The 23253-nt window shown below is 33.8% G+C and overlaps 1 protein-coding gene across 1 annotated transcript in view; it reads right to left on the bottom strand.

The window, feature by feature from the left end:
* LOC129234448 (tektin-5-like) overlaps window positions 1-23253 on the bottom strand; it is a 48199-nt gene that overhangs the window by 8396 nt on the left and 16550 nt on the right. The window contains exons 2-7 of the mRNA XM_054868451.1: window positions 21049-21229; window positions 8325-8487; window positions 8168-8238; window positions 3961-4113; window positions 1256-1472; window positions 1026-1180 (exon numbers count right to left, since the gene is read on the bottom strand). Coding sequence (XP_054724426.1) covers window positions 1026-1180; window positions 1256-1472; window positions 3961-4113; window positions 8168-8238; window positions 8325-8487; window positions 21049-21229 — 940 coding nt within the window. The remainder of the gene's footprint in view (window positions 1-1025; window positions 1181-1255; window positions 1473-3960; window positions 4114-8167; window positions 8239-8324; window positions 8488-21048; window positions 21230-23253) is intronic.

Here is a 23253-nt window from a genome sequence, read left to right as displayed (position 1 = left end):
TATGGCACTGACGGACCGCACAGCTTCTTCTAGACAATTGGCAGCACAGTGGTCAACAGCTACAGGTGTTTCATTGTGTGCTTCATCAATTCGGAGACGTCTGCTGTAGCGTGGGCTGTGCGCAAGGGTTCCTTTATACAGGATTCCTCTCAAGCAAAACCATCGCCATCTGCGGCTACAATGGGCCAATGTGCATAGGAGCTCGCGTGCTGATTGGCAGCAGGTCGTCTTTTCTGACGAATCCCGCTTCAATTTGTGGAACCATGATGGCCGAATTCGTGTCAGGCACTATGCCGGTGAACGGCACGTTCCGGAGTACATCATCGAACGCCACAGTGGACGAACACCCGGAGTTATAGTCTGGGGTGCTATAGCATATATTATGGACGATCACAATTGCTACGAATTGTGGGCAATTTGAACAGTACCTGATACATAAACGAAGTTTTACAGCCCCAAGCTATCCCTTTCCTGCGAGGATTTCCAGGGGCTGTATTCCAGCAGGATAATGCCCGTCCACATGTTGCCAAGACTGTCAAATCCTACCTTGATTCGCACCAGGTACAGACTCTTCCTTGGCCTGCGTATTCCCTGGATATGTCACCGATTGAACACGTGTGGGATTTCGTTGGGCGGCATCTCGCTCGTGATCCTCGTCCTGTTGCTTCGACAGACGAACTTTGGTTGCGCATACAAACAATATGGAATACTCATCCGCTGGCAGATATTTAAACTTTGTTTCACTCCATGCCGAGTCGCGTAGCAGCTCTTATTGCGGCGCGTGGTGGCCACACAAAATACTAGTTTCTATCTCTTTTTATTGTTTGTTTCGTTTGAAAACGTAATCGTTAATTTTTTCCATTACCACTCAACTGTGTATTAAATTTCATTCAATTATGATGCTTTCTTCATGGTGTTGCAATTTTCGCAAATAGGAGTGTATATACTATATTAATTTATAATTTTATTTCAACTCCATCTTAAAACTTTAGCAACATTGTTCAAAAAGAAGCAATTGTTCTTACTTTCTTATTGGAGCATCTCTTATATGATCAGGTCCTGGTCGATATGTCATTGTTTGCAGTCTCCAAAACTGATGATCCTTCACTCGATCTTGGATCTTTAAATCATCGTAAAAAGATGCAATTCTTTGTTCTGTTGAGATTGTATCTTCTGTGATCTGAGAGGGGGGATACACAATTAAACTTTTTATTATGTTTTATGTATCATTACAAAATATTAGGAAATCACTAACCCCACCGAGAAGATTTTTGATGTTAAACACCGTTCTTTCATCTTCCTGTACTATTTCCTGCAGCGCCTTGCTGGCCCTGTACCACTTATCTGCCGTGTCACTCTTGTCCCTCTTAATGGTGTCGGCAGTCCTACCGCACAAGTGGGGGGCTTCCTGCCTCACAGAAACGGCATTCTGCAGCTTGTCGGCCAGAATTTTCTCCCAGTCTTCTTCCTTACTGACAGAAATAACAATGATAATAGCAAGAGAATGGTTAACAATCCACATCCTGTGTGGAATTTAGAGGTTTGGAGGCTTGTCGCAATGCTTTTTAGGGATCCTCTTTGTCTATCATGGAACTATCTAAAAAACATTTCTCATATGGGCAACTCCACTAAACAAGGGAACTTGGTGTCAAAAATATATCCTGATAAAATGTCTCAACTTTTTTGTAGTTCTCTATATTTACGGAAGTTTACAAGTTATAATTTGGTAACCCCTGGTGAACCATTTTCTTTACGTGAGAAGACTTGTTTTAAGAGCTCAGGTGATTCAGGTGAATTTTCTCTCTGCTAGAAGTAATTTTAAATAAGCATATTTTTATTGTTTTACCCTGTCCTTGATAACTAAAATTACCTTTTTTCCCGAAAGATTCATTCCTAAAGAAGCCAATTCTTATAGTAACTATATTTTAAAATTTCTCCTTAAAATATTTGAAAGAAGTTAAACGTTAAATCATTGAATTCTTTAGCGTGAGTCACGGAAAAAAATATTTTTTTTAATGTTTATAAATTTTATAGCTTGTAAATTAAAGCATTCTTACTGTTTCTTATACTCATTTATATAACTAAAAAGAAATAATAGGCCAATTTGAATTTTTTTAATATTCTGTTTTGAAAATAAGCATATTTATCTTGTAACTTGAGTCACGCCTAATGTGTGTCACAACCAATACAAGATAACATTCATTGACTTCTTAATGGTACATAATGTATCTTAATGTTATTTTAGGTACTAATGGGAGGTTAGTATTTACACACACGCCTAACATATGATTAATAATACTACTGACATTGCAAGAGTCAATATTTTCACTCTCAGATTTCTATTCTGTCTACATTATGTGTACCGCATGGAAATTTTTGTCTTCTGTACTTTTAAAAGTCTTTCCCTACAAATAAAAACAAGTTTTTAAACTAAGGCATCAGTAGTAGCAGAATGTCAGCAATAGTGTCGGAAAAAATTGTAATTCATGTAAACAGAAACGTTGTCTACAGTGGAAGGAGAATAGAAACTGGAAAGTTGGAAAAATTAAAGAAGGTGCCTTCAAGCAATTTAAGATAAACTCAAAAATTAAGAAAGAAAACTTACAAAGAAAACAAAGTGGCTAAATTCAGATTTCTTAAAAATCGCCTTAAACCAGTACACAAACGTGTAAGTATGCAAGGAAAGGCACTATCCAAAGGAAAGAAAATTTGTTCAACTTGCCTCGTTGCAATGCTGTCGTCGTGAAAAAGTGATTCATCTGTAAATGCAAGTCCATCCTATCCAGTAGGAGAAGGAAAAGTGAAGAATCGGTGTCCATAGAAAACTCATCTAAAGAAAATTCTTTATCCCAAGAAATTCTAAGCTAAATTTAATGAATTTTTTGAAAGGAATGGTTTAACCGGATCATCTTGGAAAGAGATGTAGTTATAGTATGGGAAAACTTTGAAATCAAACTCAACATCACATTTATTCCTATTTGAGCTGTTTGAAATTCATTTTTCAAAAGTCGTAGTTGAGGAATGTAAATTCTTTGAAGTGACTACTTCTAACAGCCGACAAATATTAATAGAGAACTGTGGTGAAATAATACGAATTTGAGAAAATAGGACTCAAATAAATGAGGAAAACGAGTTTGGAACTAGTGGCAAGACAATGAAGTTGCCGCTCCCTGCAGCCCCCCACCTCCCGTGTGGGTAGAGTTCTTATAAAATGGGACGAAGACTGAATTGTTGTTGATGAATAGCGTCGGTGGCGGCGACTGGGGCATATAAGTGAGGGGGAGCGCAAAAAATAAATTAATTAATTAATTAATTAATGTGATGGGACCTTAAGCGTCAGCAAAACATGAAAAGAAAAAAAAAGTACATTATTTTGTTAGGGCTGGTTTTGAGAATAATGAAGCATATAAGTAAAAATTGATGTAAGTCTCAACTTAACCGACGTTTTTCTGAAGATTTTAATGAATTTTGTACACAATAACTTTCTGTGAAGAAACACTTGACCTGATTCATTACCCTGAAGTATTTTGAGGCGTCCCAAACACTTGGTAATAATTTTATTAAGCAAGTATGCCTTGTTTAAGTAAAACAATTGGTTTACTAATATCTAAATAATGAATACGCTAGCTAAAAGTAACAAACATATAACAATGTAAGTATAGCAAAGCTTGTGTTAAATAATGTTCCGTGAACAGAGATATACAAAGTAAAACAAATAATTTTGTTCTGAAAATGTTGACGTTCTGCTTTTATTATTTTTAGTTTTGGTTCCTAAATTGGAAAATAAAATTAATTAATAAACATAAAAGGAAAATAAAATGAATTAATAAATATAAAAGGTCAGGATTGTCACTACTGGATAACATATAGAACTCTTGGCTCAGAGCAAAACTGTTTTTTTTTTTTTTTTTGCTGTGTAGGTTAAGAAAAGCGCATAAGAATGAATCTAAAATTTTGTACTTGGGATGGTATATTTGGTCCACTGGATGGTCAGCCGCCATGTATGGAAAATTAAGCAATGGCTCTGCGTGTTGGCAACGCTTTCCCAGGTTCATGGTTAGACTCTTAGCTTCTACTTCTGACATCAAAGCGTTTCTTGCGTTCTGCATTTTCCTGAAAAGTGGAAGAAACTTTAAAATCTTGTTTGCAGGTTGATTAAACACTTGACAATCAAATAACGACACTACTTCTCGTTCTTTTTTAGCACCGTTATCTGTATTTTAATGCGTCAAATAATGTTTTTGAAATTCAAATTACATTTTCAGATTTTAAGCAATATTTTCTGCTCTAAGTCAAGAGTTTTTAGATAAAGCCAGAAATGAGGGAATTTTAAAACGATGAAGTTGGATCAGGTATCAAGAGAATGAAATTTTTTTGGGTATTGCTAGAAATGGAAATAAAGTGACGAACAAGATGAGTAGTAATGTTAACAATTGTAATTTAGGAAATTTCAGGGTGTTAAATAAAAGCAACTTAGGCATGCTTAAAGTTTTCTATACCAATGCTCGCAGTATTAGGAACAAGATGGATGAATTGAAAAGCATAGTTATGGATGAGAAGTTGGATGTTATTGGAATTACAGAGACATGGGCTACCGAATCTGATGCAGAGTTATTACATATTGCTGGGTATAACTTGTTCAGACAGGATGGAGTAAGTAAAAGAGGTGGTGGATTTTTATTTTATGTTAGAGATAATTTTATTTGCAATGAATTGGTCATAAATGATAAGCCTACTGATATTGATATGGTTTGGCTGGAGTTGATGAGCAGTAAGGGCAAAAAGCTACGCTTTGGTAACATTTATAGGCCACCTAATTCAAACCAGGGACAAGATGAACAGATGTACCGTATTATTAGTGACATGTCCAGTAAGGGATCCGTTATCATAATGGGGGATTTCAATTTTCCGGGTATTGATTGGAATAATTTTTATCCTGGTAATGGCAAAGAAGAGGAATTTTTAAAAGTAATTGGTGACTGTTTCTTAGATCAAGTTGTAACTCAGGGGACTCGAGGGGAGGCGATTTTGGATCTAGTTTTTTGTGACATAGGTAGTTTTGTTCAGGGGTTGTGTGTAGGGGAGCATATCGGAGATAGTGATCATAACAGCATTAGGTTCCGGGTTAAATTTGAAGTGTGCAAAAATGATAATTTTAGGTTTGTGCCCAATTTCAGAAACACTGATTTTGTTGCACTTAGGCAGAGCTTGAAAGAGGTTTTTTCGTCAGGATTGGAAAATAGCGACGTAGATCAGCAGTGGACGGAATTTAAGGATAAACTTGCTAAAACGGTTGGGGACTATGTTCCATTTAGGAGAAAAGGTGTTAGTACCAAAATTTGGCCCATGTGGTTCTCCAGGGAGACTAAAGTAGCTTTTAATTATAAGCAAGCCACTTTTCGTCAGTTTAAAGAAACTGGTCACAGAGCGGAGAGGCTCCAGTATGGTAAGGCAAGGCGAAATTTTAAGTATTTGGTAAGGATTCAGAAAAGGGAATTGGAGCAAAGGCTAGCAGATGACATTGATGGGAACCCTAAGAGGTTTTTTTGCTTACACTAATTCAGGGAAAGCTCGAAACAGTCAAATTGGGCTTTTGGTTGATGAGTATGGAAATTTAATCCAAAACGATAGGGATATTGCAAATGTTCTAAATAACTTTTTTTCCAGTGTGTTTAACGATAACTGTATCTCAACAGTTGACACTAACAAGACACAAGCTGTTATACAGCTTGAGGATTTTGTATTTTCCAGGGAGGAGGTTTTATTTCATTTGAAAAAGATTAAAGCAACTAAAGCTCCGGGACCAGATAATATTTATCCAAAAATTTTAGTTGAATGTGCAGAGGAATTAGTGGATGTTATTTTGAATATTTTCAATGCTTCTTATAACTCGGGGACGGTGCCAGAGGACTGGAAGCTGGCTAACATAACGCCACTCTTCAAGAAGGGGTCTAAAGGTATTGCTGGGAATTATAGACCTGTAAGTTTGACTTCGGTGATTTGTAAGATTTTCGAAACTTTGATCAAAATTAAGATCATGAAGTTCTTAGAGACTAATAGTCTGTTGGACTAGTTTGCAGTATGGTTTCAGGAAAGGTAAATCCTGTGCTACTAATTTATTGCACTTCTACGACAAGGTTACTTCAGCTTTAGATAACATAAAATGTGTGGATGTTGTTTATATTGATTTTCAAAAAGCTTTTGACAAGGTACCAGATGTTGCTCTTCTCAGCAAGTTAGCTGACATAGGAATAGGAGGAAAAACTTTACTTTGGGTTAGAAATTGGCTTACTGGTAGGAAGCAAACAGTAGTTGTGAGAGGAAATCATTCTAATTGGAGTGATGTTTTAAGTGGGGTTCCTCAGGGATCAGTTTTAGGGTCTCTTTTGTTTATTATATTTATGAATGACATCAATGAAAATATTTCTGGAAGCATGAATTGTTTTGCTGACGATGTAAAAGTTATGGGGATTGTCGAAAATGAAGAGCAAGTAATACAGCTGCAAGAGGATTTAGATCATATTACTAAGTGGGCAGATAAATGGGGTATGGCAGTTAATGTAGGGAAATGTCAAGTGCTACACTTAGGTCATGGAAATAAGCGTATGAGATATCGTTTACAGGGTTCAGTCATAAATCAGGCAGAAAATGTTATGGATCTGGGTATCTTTATAAATCAGGACTTCAAGTTTAGTCAACAGTGCAGTATTGCTAGTAACAAAGCCAACAAAATGCTTGGGTTTATCAATAGATCTATTTCAAACAAATCTAAGAAAGTTCTTCTGCTTTTATATAGGAGTTTAGTAAGACCTCATTTGGAGTATGCTGTTCAGTTTTGGTCGCCTTATCTGAAGAAAGATATTTTTGTATTGGAAAGGGTTCAAAAAAGGGTAACTAAATTAGTAAGGGGACTCTCAGATTTAGATTATGATACCAGACTTAATAGGCTTAACATGTATAGCCTGTAGCAAAGGAGAGTCAGAGGGTACATGATTCAGTTATTTAAATTTATCAAAATGAAAGATGTAAATGGATTAAATTTTTGCGGGGAAAGCAGGACAAGGGGTCATTGTTTTAAGCTATTTAAATCTCAGGCTAACTTGGAAATCAGGAAAAACTGCTACTTTAGCAGGGTCGTGGGCACTTGGAATAGCTTACCGGAAGAGGCGGTAATGAGCAAGGGAGTGGATAGCTTTAAGAGGGCCATTGATCTTCATTGGGGACTAATTAATTGACTAGGACCAGCCTAGCTGGGCCCAGAGCCTGTTGCTGGTCGTCACATTTGTATTTGTATTTGTATTCTAAGTTTATTTCATACTTCGTGAGTTGTTATTGCATTTCAGAATAGATTTTCGACTGAAGGTGAGTGTTTTTAAGATCAAAATTAGCTGAATGATTTTTTTGTACTTATATAGGATTATCGCTGAAACCACTCTGTATCGTCCTGTTTAAACTGCGGAGATTTTCAGTAATCTTTCTATATGCTTCTATTTCATCGATGTACAACATCTCATGCAGTCTCTTACTAGACAGTGCCCCTAATGTTTCCCAAAGACATTAGGGGCCTTGTCTTTCACCCGGGTAATCCGGAATCGAAACTAAGCACTGGATGAACCTTTTACCACTTTTACCGTGTTTTACGGCACAACGCATGACAGTGCTTGCTGAGGCCTCAAGCTGAAAGTTAGTGAGTTGGAAAGAGAAGTTTTCTCTGTGTGAAATGTGACCATATATTCGCACGTTAACTTAAAAAAAGGGGGGTAATGCAATTACCTGTATGATTTTCAATAGCATCAGTTTATATTAAAATTTGCAGTTGACCAATATCTCTTCTGCGCTATCCTTGGTTAAGAAAAGTTCAAATGCTACTAGAAAAGGATCCACTAGTTTTCCCTTTTTTTGGGGGGGGGGGGATTTTTAAAACTCTTTTTTTAAAGTACCTGCTATGAGTTAGCCTTTTGGTCAATGTAAACGTTCTCTATGTTTCACAATAAGTACTGTTCGTGTGTGCTGTCACACCTCTTATTTCGCTAGATGCGTTTTCAGCACCTTGTATATATATATATGTAGGACGTCTTTATAGAAACCTTTTCTACGCTTATGACAAACACGTATTGTTAAAAAAACCATAAAATAATTTTAAGTAACCGCGCCGTACGTTTTTTACCTTTCGCAATCTTTCAAATCTCTTGTACATTTGTCCATGTCATCGATTGCTTTCTGTAGACTATTTTGTTCCTGAAACGAAAATGAATCTTTCAGTTCAGTTTCTAACATTACTTTTCACTTTTTACTCATGGTACTATTTGAAAATTTTTATTTACTTCTTTGATAGCGTTCCCCACTCGATCGAACATTGCGTCGTCTTCAATTTTTCTCCTGTATTCCGTAGTGTTCTGTGATGTCCTCATCAGGTTTCCAAAATACTGCTTTTGCTTCTGAACGTCTCTCTGGTTTTCAGCAACATTGACAATCTCTTTTGCTAGCCTAAATGAAGACAGATAATAACAGACCGTTGTGGTGAAAGTAAATCAGATGCAAATTAATGAGTAACAGCAAAATGTTGGGATAAATGGAATCAGAATTTCAATGTTTCAATTTTGGCTCCTTCCCTTGATTTTCGACGAACTGAGAAATAAAATTTTGGGCATTGTGTTCAAGATTAAGTATGAAAAGTTTGACTTTATGAGTTAGTGAAGAAATCATGTTTCCTTTTACCCCAGTTACTATACAGTGGCTCCCAAAAGTGTTCGTACACCTACGACTTTCAATGAAATAGGTCCTTATCCATAGGTTGAAACTAATATTTCGGAATAGGTAATTTATTATAAGATCTATGATCTATTTTTGACAAAACTGCATGAAAATTTTTAATAAAACATTAAAACTTAATTTTTAAGAAATCAAAAACCAAAAAGTGCCGGAAAATTTATCTCACAAAAGTCTTCGTACACTTTGAAAAAATGTCAAAAAATTAGTAAATAATCTAACTTTTTACTAAGTAATTATTTAGTAAGATATCATACAGTAACAACAACAGCTTTTAAACGTCTGGGAATAGATTTCATTGTTTTTTCTTTCTTTTTTTGTGCAATTTCTGAGTACGTGTTCAGCCGCGCTACGAGTCGTACTGTTTCTAGTTCGCTTTTTGTTTTAATGGTGTATTTTGGAAATCTAGCCACCAGATATCTCCAAATATGTTCCATTAAGTTTTAATCTAGTGTTTGAGGAGTTATTTCTAAGCTTAAGGACAAATTTTGAGGCACCAAACGCGAATCGTTAGTTCTTATCGTTATCTTGATAAAAAACAAAGTTGTTTCCGATTACCAAGTTTTGGGGTAATAGTTTTAAATTGCTTCTTAAAATATTTAAATGAACAGCATAATTCATTATTTCATCAAAAAATTCCAAATTTCTAAGTCCTGATGCTGAGATGCACCCTTACACAAGAACACCTTCACCGTCCTGATTAACCGATCCAACTAAGTTCTTAACATTAAATTCCTCATTTTATCCTTTCATTTACAATCATACAACATTTTAACCCAAAGTGTTGAATTTATTTTCTTCTATGAGTAAGACGTTGTTCCAAAACGTTTTGACCTTATTTATCATTGATTTTACGACGGAAAGTGTAAGCTTACTGTTTTTCGTACGAACATGAAAATTTCTGCGGGAAGCGGTCCCATTTAATCTAGCTAATCAGAGAACTTAGCGAACAATTTTAGGTAAAAATTAAACGTAAAATGTTTCATTCAATTCTGCAGAAACTTTTTCAGTTCTGAAATGTGTATTTTTCATATTTTTTTTAACTGTCAACCTCCAATCACTCTTTGTTAACTTTGCCAGTTGACCTTTTCTTACCTTGTTTTCGATCCGATTCTTGACTTTAAAGCATTTTATCAAGCCCTTCACTATAGAATGGTATAAATTAACCAATTTAGAGACATTTCAAACCAATTTACGGCTACTGTGAGGAAAAAAAATCAAATTTCGAATCGTGTTTGTTGTTTTTTACGCATACCTGCCATTTTAAAATGTTAAGCAAAATATTAGAGAATGAATCTACAAAAAATTAAAGGCAAATGACTTTACAGTATCATTACAATGCAAAAATAATTAAAAAAACCACATATGATAATTTTAATTATGAATTTATTCGAAACTATTTCAGTGTACGATGTCGTTTGTGGCGTATTTTTTCTCTGTCTCTTCGTTTTTTGTCAAATTTCAAAAATAAAATCTGGCAATATTCTAAAAAAAACTACTGGGTTTTATTCAGAATGACATAGGAATGGTGTGAAAAAAAAATTGGACTTCATATTCGAATTCATTTTTGAGTTATTTTGGTTTTACTACAAAATTTCAAGGTGTACGAACACTTTTGGGAGCCACTGTAGGGTAAACGGAATGAATCTTCCAACTGAAATCCAAAATCAATAAATAAATAACGCACTAAATTTATCTGTGAAATTAGGGCCGTATGCAAGGGGTGGGCTTTTAGAATTCAAACCCCTTCCGATATTTTTCAAAAGCATTCCAAAAAGTGCTCTTCACATACTGCTGAAAATTTTTGCTGAAAAAGTATAATTACCATTTCATTTCTTAAATTTTTTTCAATTAATATTTTTTTAAATTTATTTTGAAAAATGAAATTTTAATTGAAAAGTTGTACAGATTAATGTACCGTCACAGTATTTACTTTTTTTATTTCTTTACATTATTTTATTTGGAGTTGTTGCAAATATCATTTCTTACAAAAAACATTCAAAATCATCGAATTTCTTTAAATTTGAAGGGTACAAGTTCTGTATTTAACCTATTTAATTATTGTGAAAGCATTTTACTTAAAGAAGCATTACTTCGAATATGCTTATACATGAGTGCGCGCATCTATTCTTTTGAGTTATAGAAAATACATCCATTAATAGGGGTACAAAGGAGTTATGTGCTGTACACATTATATTTTTTTTCATCATTAAATAAATACATCATCTTTTTCATTTTCTTAAAATTGCAACAAAAGTCAATAGAATATTCAATAAAATCAAATTTAATTGATTACATAGATTTTACAAAAACTATGTTTGGTAAAAACCTTTCCCGAAAAAAAAAATCTGGTTAAGGAGCTGTGTGAAATATGCAACAAAGTGTCAATCACACCAAAATTTGATCTCCTCCTCCCCCCCCCCTCCGAACTATAAAAAAGAAACGGGAAGAATGAAAAACTTTGTTGTTTCTATCAACCCCAGAGTACAGGATTTACGGAGATGTTTGTCATATCAGTAGCAAGACAAATCCATTTGCTGACATAAAAATTATAAAAAGAAAACGTAGTAAAAATGAAGCAAACTGTTGAACAGAGTCAAATAAAATTATTTTCCATTAAATATTTACAAAAAAAAAAAAAAAACATGTTTGTTTTACTAGCTTAAGACATTTGTTTATTTTTATTTTAAAAAATAATCAGAGATATCAGTTGCCTTCACCTTCACGCATAATGAATAAAAGTTTTGGAAACGTAGTTTTTCTGCAAGAGTTGTCTCGTTGCAAAAAAGCTACATTTACAGAGTGCCAGTTTTGGTAATAAATTAGAACGATTAGAATAATTTTATACTCGTTACAGTTACGATTACGATAGTTAAGCACAGTTATTAGCAGCATTTTAAATGTTTGTTAATTAAAAACATGTTCGTTTTACTAGCTTAAGACATTTGTTTATTTTTATTTAAAAAAATAATCAGAGATATCAGTTGCCTTCAACTTCACGCATAGTGAATACAAGGTTTGGAAACGTAGTTTTTCTGCAACAGTTGTCTTGTTGCAAAAAAGCTACATTTACAGAGTGCCAGTTTTGGTAATAAATTAGAACGATTAGAATAATTTTATACTCGTTACAGTTACGATTACGATAGTTAAGCACAGTTATTAGCAGCATTTTAAATGTTTGTTAATTGAAATCATGATTGCAATTAAATTAATTGAATTAAATTGATTGAAAAGGAGTTACTGTAAAGATTAATGAAACCACCAATTACCAATATTGTTAAAGATGGTCATATTTAAAAATTTTTACAGATGCGATTTTACGATTAGACATTCAAACTACAGTCGAACCTCGTTTCACGACACCTTTGAGACTGTCAACAAAGTGTCGTCATAGCCGGAGCGACGTCATAACCGGAATATTTAAAAATTCATAATTAAACATTAGTTAACATTAAAATTAGATTTAATGAAAAAAATAGTAGTATCTATATATACATTTTAAATCAGATTTAACTAATGTAAATTTGAATTATTGGTAGATATAACAAAAATATTTTTTTCTTAAAAAAATCTTCACTTATTATTATTATTTTTTGTGTAACTAAAATCTTTTCTAACTAAATAACTTTTCAATAGCATTTTTAACACTCCTCTTTTCCACGAAAGTATCAGCAAGAAAGAAACTAATTCAAGACTCTCCACCTGCTTTGAATTCCTTTCTATTGTCCCTCTTGTCAAAGTATGAAACCTGTACCTTTCAGAACTTATCTACTCGCCCCCCACCATTCTTGAGGTGTCATGCCTGGTCAAACCTCTTGCAGAGTCCGAAGTTCCTACAACAAACATTTCCTGATGTTTTCATTATTTTACAGAAAATTTAACAATTGCAAAGAAATATTTGATCCAGTCGGCGCTGTTCGAAGTGTCGTCGTAACCGGAGGTGCACCAAAAAGACTGTCGTAAAATCCGGAGCTACTTAACGTTAAAATTATGTGGCATAGGTTCGGGACTTTGAAAAAGTGACGTGACATCCGGAGTGTCGTGAAATCCGGGTGTCGCGATAACGAGGTTTGACTGTATTTAACTCAGTACCACGCAATCTTGCTTCAAACAAATAGTAAACTGCTGTACTCACATTCAAATACACTGACAGGTCGCATTTGACTAAAAGAGCACACCCAATAATTTCCCCAATTTTAGTAAATGTAGTTTTTTTGTACTTTAAATCATCATAAAGTTTGAAAAGTAGAAGAATATTCACGGCTTTATTTTTGAAATCTTATCTAAAAATTTTGCAGAGAATCTATGTGATAAATATCAACGAATGTTTGTGTGTGTGTTCAGGGTGGCGACAGATCAGGGAAAAGTCAGGGAACTTAATGAATCAGGGAAGAAAATATCAGGGAATTTCGAAAAAATAACAAAAATTAATTCAAAATTGATTAAATGAAGAAAAAATTATTTCTTTGCGTTGCAAAATTAAGTACCCTAATTCCCTACGCATTTTTCGCCAATTATTTGTTTAAAAAAAGTAAAATTAATGAGTTGCGATTATACTCTGCCGCATATTTGTGCATCTTTTTCCCTCAAGGTCAATTTATAACCACATTAAGAACTTCCTAAGATTGCTTCTGTGTCTGTAAATTTGTTTTTTTTTTTACGTAGCCTGAATTTTCCTTCCACACGTTCCATGCTACGTAAAGTAAACTACCCTATAGGCAAAAAGGAAGCCGTTATTAATGACTTAACTCCATTGCCTTTACTCATCGTCTTGAAGTAAGTAGCATACTGTAATCATGATTTCAAGAAAAAATCTTTGTTTTTTAAATTAAAACTGATAAAACCTTAAAATTATTACTTGGCGTTTTTAATTTAATTGCTAAAATTGAATGTTAAATGAAAGTCATCTTTGTTTTTTTGCCATCGTATTATTCGCTGTCGCCTCAGATTAAACGAAGGGGTTTTTTCCCCCCAGACTTTAAAATTCTTTTATTTTAAAACCAAGTTACATACAGTGGCTCCCAAAAGTGTTCGTACACCTGCGACTTTCAATGAAATAAGACCCTATCCATTGATTAAAATTAATACTTCGGAATAGGTATTTAATTATAAGATGTATGATCAATTTTCAACATAACTACATGATTTTTTTTTTTAAAAATTAAAAATTTATTTTTTTAAAAATCAAAAAACAAAAAGTGCCGGAAATTTTATCTCACAAAAGTCTTCGTACACTTAAAAAAATGTCTATATATTTTTGTATAATCTAACTTTTTATTAAGTTTTTATTTTGTAGAATATCATGCAGTAACAACAACACCTTCTAAACGTCTGGGAATAAGTTTCATTCTTTTTTCTTTCTTTTTTTAGCGTAATTTCTGAGTAAGTGCTCAACCACACTTCGAGTCTTATTGTTTCTAGCTCTATTTTCGTTTCAAAACCGTATTTTTGTAATCTAGCTCCCAGATATCTCTAAATATGTTACATTAAGTTCAAATCTGGAGTATTTTCTAAACTTTAGGACAATTTTTGAGGCACTAGAGGCAAACTTTGAAAACCGCGTGCTTCTTATCGTTATCTTGATAAAAAAACAAAGCTGTTTCCGATAACCAAATTTTTGGGGAACAGTTTAAAATTGGTTTTTAAAGTATTCAAATGAACAGCATGATTCATCATTTCATCAAAAAATACCAAACTACCAAGTCCTGATGCTGATATGCACCCTCACACAAAAACACCTTCACCGTCCTGATTAACTGGTCCTACTAAGTTCTTAAGTTTAAGTTCATAATTTTGCTTTCTATTTACAACTATGCAACAATTTAACTAAAAATGATGAATTCAGTTTTATCTGTAAGTAAGACGTAATTTCAAAACGTTTTGAGCTTATTTATCATTGATTTTGCGACGAAAAGCGCAAGATTTCTGATTTTTGCACGGCCAAGAATATTTCTGCGGGAACTGGTCTCAATTAATCCAGCTAATCAGAGAACTTGGAGAACAATTTTAGGTGAAAATTAAATGTAAAAATTTTCATTTAACTCTGCAGAAACTTCTACAGCACCCAAATGTGTATTTTTCATATTTTTTTTTAAACTGTAAATCCCCGATCACGCTTTGTCAACTTTGCCGGTTGACCTTTTCTTACCTTGTTTTCGGTCCGATTCTTTTCTTTAAAGCATTTTATCTAGCACTTTAAACATAGAATGGAATAAATTAACTAGTTTAGAGGCATTTCAAACCGATTTACCTCTACTGTGAGGAAAAAAAATTCAAATTTCGAATGGTGTTTGTGGTTTTTTACGAATACCCGCCAATTTAAAGTAAAAAGTACAATATTACGGAATAAATAAACAAAAAATTACAGCCAAATGACTTTTAAGGGTCAACACAATGCAAAAATAATTTAAAAAAAACGACATATGATACTTTTAATCACGAATTTATTCGAAACTATTTGAGTGTACGATGACTTTTGTGGCGTATCATTTCTCTGTTTCTTCGTTTTTTTTACCCATTTCAAAAAGAAGTTCCGTCAATATTTTGAAAAAAGTAAAGGGTTTTATTTAGAATGACATAGGAATGATGTGAAAAATATTGAACTTCATATTCGAACTCAGTTTCGCGTTATTTTGGTTTTACTAAAAAGTTTCAAAGTGTACGAACATTTTGGGAGCCACTGTACATAGAGTGGCTCCCAAAAGTGTTCGTACACCTTGAAATTTTGTAGTAAAACCAAAATAACACAAAACTGAATTTGAATATGAAGTCCAATTTTTTTTCACACCATTCTTATGCCATTCTGAATAAAACCCAGTAGTTTTTTTCAAAATATTGCCAGATTTTTTTTTTTGAAATTTGTCAAAAAATGAAGAGACGGAGAAATAATACGCCACAAAAATCATCGTACGCTCAAATTTTTTCGAAAAAATTCATGATTAAAACTATCATATGTCATTTTTTTATTATTTTTGCATTGTGTTGACCCTTAAAAGTCATTTGGCTTTAATTTTTTGTTTATTTATTCCTTAATATTGTGCTTATTACTTTAAAATGACTGGTATTTGAAAAACACCACAAACACCATTCGAAATTTGAATTGTTTCCTCACAATAGCGGTAAATTGGTTTGAAATGTCTCTAAATTAGGTAATTTATACCATTCTATAGTGAAGTGCTTGATAAAATGCTTTAAAGACAAGAATCGGATCGAAAACACGGTAAGAAAAGGTCAACTAGCAAAGTTAACAATGCGTGATCGGAGGTTTACAGTTAAAAAAATTATGAAAAGTACGCATTTGAGTCCTGAAAAAATTTCAGAAGAATTGAATGAAACATTTTACGTTTAATTTTCACCTAAAATTGTTCGCCAAGTTCTCCGATTAGCTGAATTAAATGGGACCTCTTCCTGCAGAAATTTTCTTGTTCGTGCGAATAACAGTAAGCTTACGCTTTCCGTAGCAAAATCAATGATAAATAAGCTCAAAACGTTTTGGAACAACGTCTTACTTATAGATGAAAATAAATTCAACATTTTGGGTTAAATTGTTGTATAATTGTAAATAGAAGAAAAAATGAGGAATTTCATCTGAAGAACTTAGTTGGATCAGTTAATCAGGACGGTGAAGGTGTTTTAGTGTGAGGGTGCATTACAGCATCCGGAATTTTTTGATTAAATAATGAATCATGCTATTCATTTAAATATTTTAAAAAGCAATTTTAAACTATTAGCCCAAAATTTGGTAATCGGAAACAACTTTGTTTTTTATCGAGATAACGATAAGAAGCACACGTTTGCGTTTGGTGCCTCAAAAATTGTCCTTAAGCTTAGAAATACCCCCTCAATCTCCAGATTTGAACTTAATGTAACATATTTAGAGATATCTGGGGGCTAGATTACGAAAATACAGCTTTGAAACGAAAATACAGCTAGAAACAGTAAGACTCAAACTGTGGTTGGACACTTACTCAGAAATTACGCGAAAAAAGAAAGAAAAAACAATGAAATCTATTCCCAGACGTTTAAAAGCTCTTGTTGATACTGCATGATGTTCTACTAAATAATAACTTTGTAAAAAGTTAGATTATTTACTAATTTTTTGACATTTTTTCAAAGTGTACGAAGACTTTTGTGAGATAAAATTTCCGGCAATTTTTGGTTTTTGATTTTTTAAAAATTATGTTTTAATGTTTTATTAAAAATTTTTCATGTAGTTTTGTTAAATATAGATCATAGATCTTATAATAAAATACCTATTCCGAAATATTAATTCTAACCAATGGATAATGGCCTATTTCATTGAAAATCGTAGGTGTACGAACACTTTTGGGAGCTACTGTATATGTTTTAAAATTAATAATTGTTTTTTGAATTTTAATGTTGTTTGTTACAAAAGTAATCTAAGATTTTTTTTCCGACAAATAATGAAATCATTTGAAATTGAGTTGCGTACATAAGTAAATATATTTTAATTATTTTTTAATAGTTGAAATGCTGTATTCATTGATTAAAACCTAAGTTCTTGATTATAGAATAGCTCAATATGACTGGTTATTGAAAGGTTTCTTTTTTTTTACATAAATATGTCTATTATTTAAATAAGTAAAACTACATTACTTCTATACTTTCCCTATTACTTGTAATTCTTGCAACAACAATTATATTTGTTGAAATTTCAGTTCAAAATTATTTCCATATAAACTTGTTAGTTTTATCATGATTAGGTATATCATTAAGGGCGGTTTTAATAATTTCTTATAAATCTTACGTTAACTGATTACTGGAATTAAAGAGTATTTGTTTTAGATTTCCTGTAATATTTCCCTGTAGATAATGCAATATTCTATTTTTGCTAAAAATGGGAGCATCTTTTCAAAATATATTTTTAACTAGCCGCCTGCGGCGACGAGCTGGTCCGCCTTTTTACGCCAAGGTTGCCGCCTTCGGCGGCTGCTTAAATAAATTTCGTGGCAGTATCAATCAATCTATATCTATACTATTATTAATTTGAATAGAATAATTTCTAGACCTTACCGTTCTGCGGCGACCAGCTGGTTCGCCTTCTTACACCACTCGCCATTCTATGCAGGCAGCCACCTACGGCGGCTGTTTGGCTAACTTGTCATTAACTTTTTTACTTCAAGCTTGCCGACTTCGGCGGCTGTTTAAATAAAATTGACAGCAGTATTAATCAATCCATCTCTATCTTTTTTTGTGCCATTCACATTTTTAAGCCAAGATTGCCGCCTTCGGCGGCTATCTACCCTTACGATCTATCTCTTAATTTTCTTATCCATCTCTATTTATTTTAACCTCCCCGCCCATTTCCTAATAAAAACAAAGATCACTCAAAAAATCGCTTTTTTTTATTCAAGTAGAGCAAAAAAAAAAAAGTTATCCCCAAAATTCCCCGTTGTGTGCAAAAAATAGCGTTTGACAAAGAAAAAAAATCTCGCTGTTTTTATTGAAATAAATGCGCACAACTATGAAATGTAAAATATAGATACAGCAAAACGTCCAGTTTGGGCGGGGGGGGGGGGGTGGAAAAAGAAATAAATGCAATCCCTAAATAAAACAAAAAAAAAAAGCAACCACTGCCGGAAAAACACGGGGTCATCACTTCATAAAATGTAGAAGTAAACTATATAGGTTAAAAAAAAAGATTAACATTTGTTTGCGATTAAGATCCCATACTAAATATCGAATCGAAATCCAAATAGTGACGTCAGAGACATAAAAGATTGAAGAACGCTTTTTTTCGACCGATGCGTGGAAAGACATGATGTGTTCAGCATTAAAAAAAATTGTTAAAAAAAAACTATTGCGTATTTTTAAGAACTTTTTTTCTTCTGAAGAGGGCGAAATGTTTTTACTATTACCAACTTAAATTTTAGAAATGAGGCTTTGATACTTCTCGCAGGTTGATATTAGAAAAAAATAAAACCCAGGAAAGAATGCAAATTAAAGGTTTTTTCAAAAATTCATAAAAAATACAAAAACTGCTCTATCTTTAAATTTTTTTCCTTCATCATATTTGAAATTAAATTTCCTACACTATAGTACAAAAAATATTTGTGTGGTACGTTTAGTTCGGGGTCTGTGAGGTAAAATGTGCTAAAAAGTGCAAAAAAAAAACACATAAAACATTAAATAACTTTTTTTCTAATTAAAATTTCAAAAATCGAAGCCCGAGGTGCACATCTTCGGCAAAAACTGCAACTGTATACCAAATTTTATCTTTCTAGCCCTTACCGTTTTCCCGGGAAGCGCGCCACACACACACACACACACACAAACATCTTATTTTATTATATGTATAGAAGAAGATTAACAGCTTAAAACGTTTTAAACACTACGTTTTATTTAATCTGCAATGGTTTTCATGTAAGGCAAAGAAAGGAACCCATTATCATTGGTAACGTAAATTACGGAAATTTGGTTAACTTAATCAGGGAAGTAAGGGATTATTTTTTTTTTTTTTTATAGTTTCTGTCGCCACCCTGGTGTGTACGTATGCGTTTGTTCCTTATACAAATCCACATTTACGCCAATTTTTTTCTAAATTTTACTCAAAGTTTCTTTAATGCTCAAGAACTCACACAAGGGGGGAGGGGTTCCGCTCCTATAAAGCCCCCCCCTTAAGGCGTTTTTCCGTATACAAATCCATAGTTTACGTTAGATTGCTAGATTAGGCTCATAGGTCCTCTGATGCTTAAGAATTCACATAGAGTTTTTTTCGCCCCTATGAGGGATAAAACTCCTCTTAGGGGGGCTTTCGCCCCCGTAAAACGGAATTTTTACCCTTGTTTACAACAATAACTAAATTTTTGAAATTAAAAAAAAATCCAAAGAGGCCTAAATTTAATTTTTACTTTTTTCTATATCTAATATATAGAAGAAAGTATTGGGTTCGTGCAAATTTTCGAATTTCGAATTTTGACGGATTCGAACGTTTTGAGGTGTGCTGAGTCCATTCCGACTATTTTTGGAAAATGTCTGTCTGTGTGTATGTGTGTGTGTCACGTCTGTGTGTGACCAGTTTTTTGTGGCCGCTCTACAGCAAAAATTACCGCAAGAAATCGAACGAAATTTGGTACACATATGTGCCCTTATGTGAAGTTGTGCCCATTGGTTTTTGGCGCGAATTCCTCCAAGGGGGGTGGAGCAATGGGACGTTTTTTGAGTTACGCGTGCTTGCTATTCCTCAGGAAGTAACTGGCGGAATCAAACAAAATTTGGTCCATATGTTGCCCCTAACAGGAGCAGGTGTTGATTCAATTTTGGTGTCAATAGCTCAAACGGGGGTTGAGTTATAGAACGTTTTTTGTCGTCAATTGTGACTGCTGTATCTCAAGAAATAACGAACGGAATCAAACAAAAATTTTTTGACAAGTAGCCCTTAGTGGGTATAAAAGCTGATTTTATTTTGGTGTCAAAGCAGTTTGGGGGCTAAAAAGGGGGTAGCTAAACAGCTAAAAAGGGGGGTAGCGCAATCGCCCGTTCTTTTTTTCCATTGTGAGTGCCCTATCTCAAGAAGTAATGCTACGTTCTGGTTGAAATTTGGAATATATGTAAATCCATGTGTAAACAGGCTTTGGTTCAATTTAGGGGCCAATCGCGCCAAGAGATGCTGATTTATTTTTATTATCATTATTTTTTAGCGAATAAAAATAGCTTTATTAATGCAACAATAAGAAAGATAAGTCGTAATAGATTATCGTCTGCTTATTTCTCGTGACTTTAATTGTATGGAAATGATCGGAAATATTATCTCAATGATTTAAAGTTTTAACTGTTGCCATTTTATGTTTGTTAACAAATAAAATATTTGTAATTAATTCAAGCAAGGCTTTTAAAATAACTTTCAATTTTCGCTCTTTGCTTTGCTTTTGCAATAATTCAGACATTGGGATGGTCGTCAAGTTTTTGCATGTGTAATTTTGTTTTTGTTGGGAATATTGCTTCCTCGTCAAGCATGGGGAGGGATCAGAAAAAAAAAAAAGAAAAATATAGAAGAAAGTTTCGTGATGGCCACAACATACTAGTTGAGTCATAAAACTGCTCTGTTCTGCACGTTGAAGGAAAATTTTACATTATTTTTTTTTTCCTGTTGTTTAAGCCTGGCTGTTGAATATGCGTAACTTGACAAAACCTCTCTTTTCAAGGTAGATCATGCAACGCATCTAATATTAGTTTAAAAGAATAAAGTGCAAGTATATGCGTAAAAAATGTCACACCCGCACGCACAAATAGATTGAGCAAGATACAACTCGCACTCACTTGTCCACTTCCTTGTTGAGATGTTCCTTCCACTGTCGGAGTTTGTTCTCTCGTCTTCGGAACGCCTCTCGAATGCCGCTCTCGGCAGTCTTGTTCAGAGCCTCGCACCAGATTCTTTTGTTTCTGCCTTGCCCCTGAACAATCGCCGCTTCGGCCGTCACTTTCTGCGGCTGAGGCAAGCCTGGTCGAAAACAAAATACACGAAGTTAGAGCGTGGAGGGAGGGGAAACTGAAAACAACATACTTTCAAGCTAAACTGCAGTATGGCTTTGATAACAAGACGCTTGACTTTGGACGAGATCATTAACATTTGGGTTCAAAGAGCAATTTTAGACTGGCGCAACGCCAATAACCATAACTGGTGAATGCAGACCAGCTTTCCTCAGCCCTGTTTTAAAGCGTGGAATTGTTTAATCGTTCGTCCTTCGGAAGTCTTCTTGTCAGAAACAGAATGTCACAAAAGCTTCCATTTGACTTTAAAATTTTACTCAAAAAAGGGGGGGGAGTCGAGTAGGAGAACAACAATTTTTTTTTCTCCACTTAGGTACATACAAAATAACGTAAGTCTTTTTTACTCTCTTTTCTTATTTCTTTTAATGGACGATTCTCGAAAAAATGTCCCGTTCGTAACGCGAAGTTTTTTTTTTTTCCCCCAGCTAACCAAAGCCTTCAAAAAATAATGCTGCTGAGGATTGATACATACTTTAATATACTATCAAATCATAACAGTATATCCCATATTTAATTAATAGTTACTTGAATAAGATAAAAAATCTAGCGTTATGCACGGGACATTTTTTCCGAGAATCGCCCTCATGATGATGCGTAGGGCATACATACATAGGGGTTGATTTCTTGAAAACTGTGTGTACCGAATCGTAAATTTATGCTATAGGCATTCGAACTGTTTTGTCTCATTTATTGAAAAATTAAATGTTCCGGTTATTGTTTATTTTTATTTATTTTATTTTTTTATTTATTTTTTTATTGCAATAGAATTAATGCATCTATAAACCTTTTTGGCAAAAATGAAGGGAATTAAATTGTCTTTCAGGATATTATCATATATATATTTTTTGTAAAATTGAAATTTATATCGATAATTGGCCCAGAAAGAAATCAAAACTAAAAACTTTCTCTTTATATTAAAAAAAAAAGATTCAAAAAAATTCTGGAAGGAAAACTGTGGCGGGGGCCAGCGTCCAGGAGACCCCATAGCACCTACAGTTTTGAAATTGTGTACAAAATTACTTCAAGCCCCGGTGGTTTGCGCTTGTAGTTTTGTTTTTTAAAGTTCGAATTCGTTTTTTTTTTTTGTAATTATTTTTTAAGCTCAAATTTCGCGTAAATTGCCCATTAAAGGGGTGAAAATTACTTGCACACATTATATATTGTTAGTCATTGGAAAGGGTGGAATTTTCCGCATTCTACGCAATTTTTTTCAATGCTCTAACTTAATCACGGCGGCAGTTATTTGGGTTTTTAGTTAGACTTTTTTTAGGCTTAGCTGAAATTTAGGCACTACTTTCGCCATTAAATCTATCAGTAAAAAGTGAAGAAGTTGTCCCACAGTTTTCTTTTTGACACCACTGGAAAGAGCGGCTTTTTAACTCTAGACCTAACTCGACTTATGGTCGAAATTTTAAACTTCTATCTCGAAAGGAAACGAGCTGATGTGTGCATCACATGACTTCCTTTTACACCAATTTAATGCTATTTCCCTATTATTGCAATTTTAATGGGATTCTCTCTCTAACTCTTTAAATATCACTAGCAATGGCCACATTGAAAGCAGATTAAAAAAAAAAAAAAAAATCGCCAAATTTTTCGCCAAGCTGGCGACAAAACTTGGCAACCAAAAGACTGGCGATATATCGCCAAGTGACCGCCAAATTATAACACCACTTGAGTTTGCATCGAAATTAACAATGATTTCCCCCCAAAAAGGTGCAAAAGACCCCTTTAGAAACACCCGAATGCAACCAAAATAGGAGGTGCACAACTAGACCCCACTACGAGTCTATGTACCAAATTTCAACTTTCTAGGACATACCATTTTTGAGTTATGCGAGATACATACGCACATACGCACATACGCACATACACACATACGCACATACATACAGACGTCACGAGAAAAGTCGTTGTAATTACCTCGGTGATGGTCAAAATGGATATTTCGCGTGTCTATACATTCTTAGGCAC

This window comes from Uloborus diversus, chromosome 1 (assembly GCF_026930045.1).
Source record: "Uloborus diversus isolate 005 chromosome 1, Udiv.v.3.1, whole genome shotgun sequence".
Taxonomy (NCBI): domain Eukaryota; kingdom Metazoa; phylum Arthropoda; class Arachnida; order Araneae; family Uloboridae; genus Uloborus; species Uloborus diversus.
This window is presented reverse-complemented; position numbering and strand designations above follow the sequence as displayed.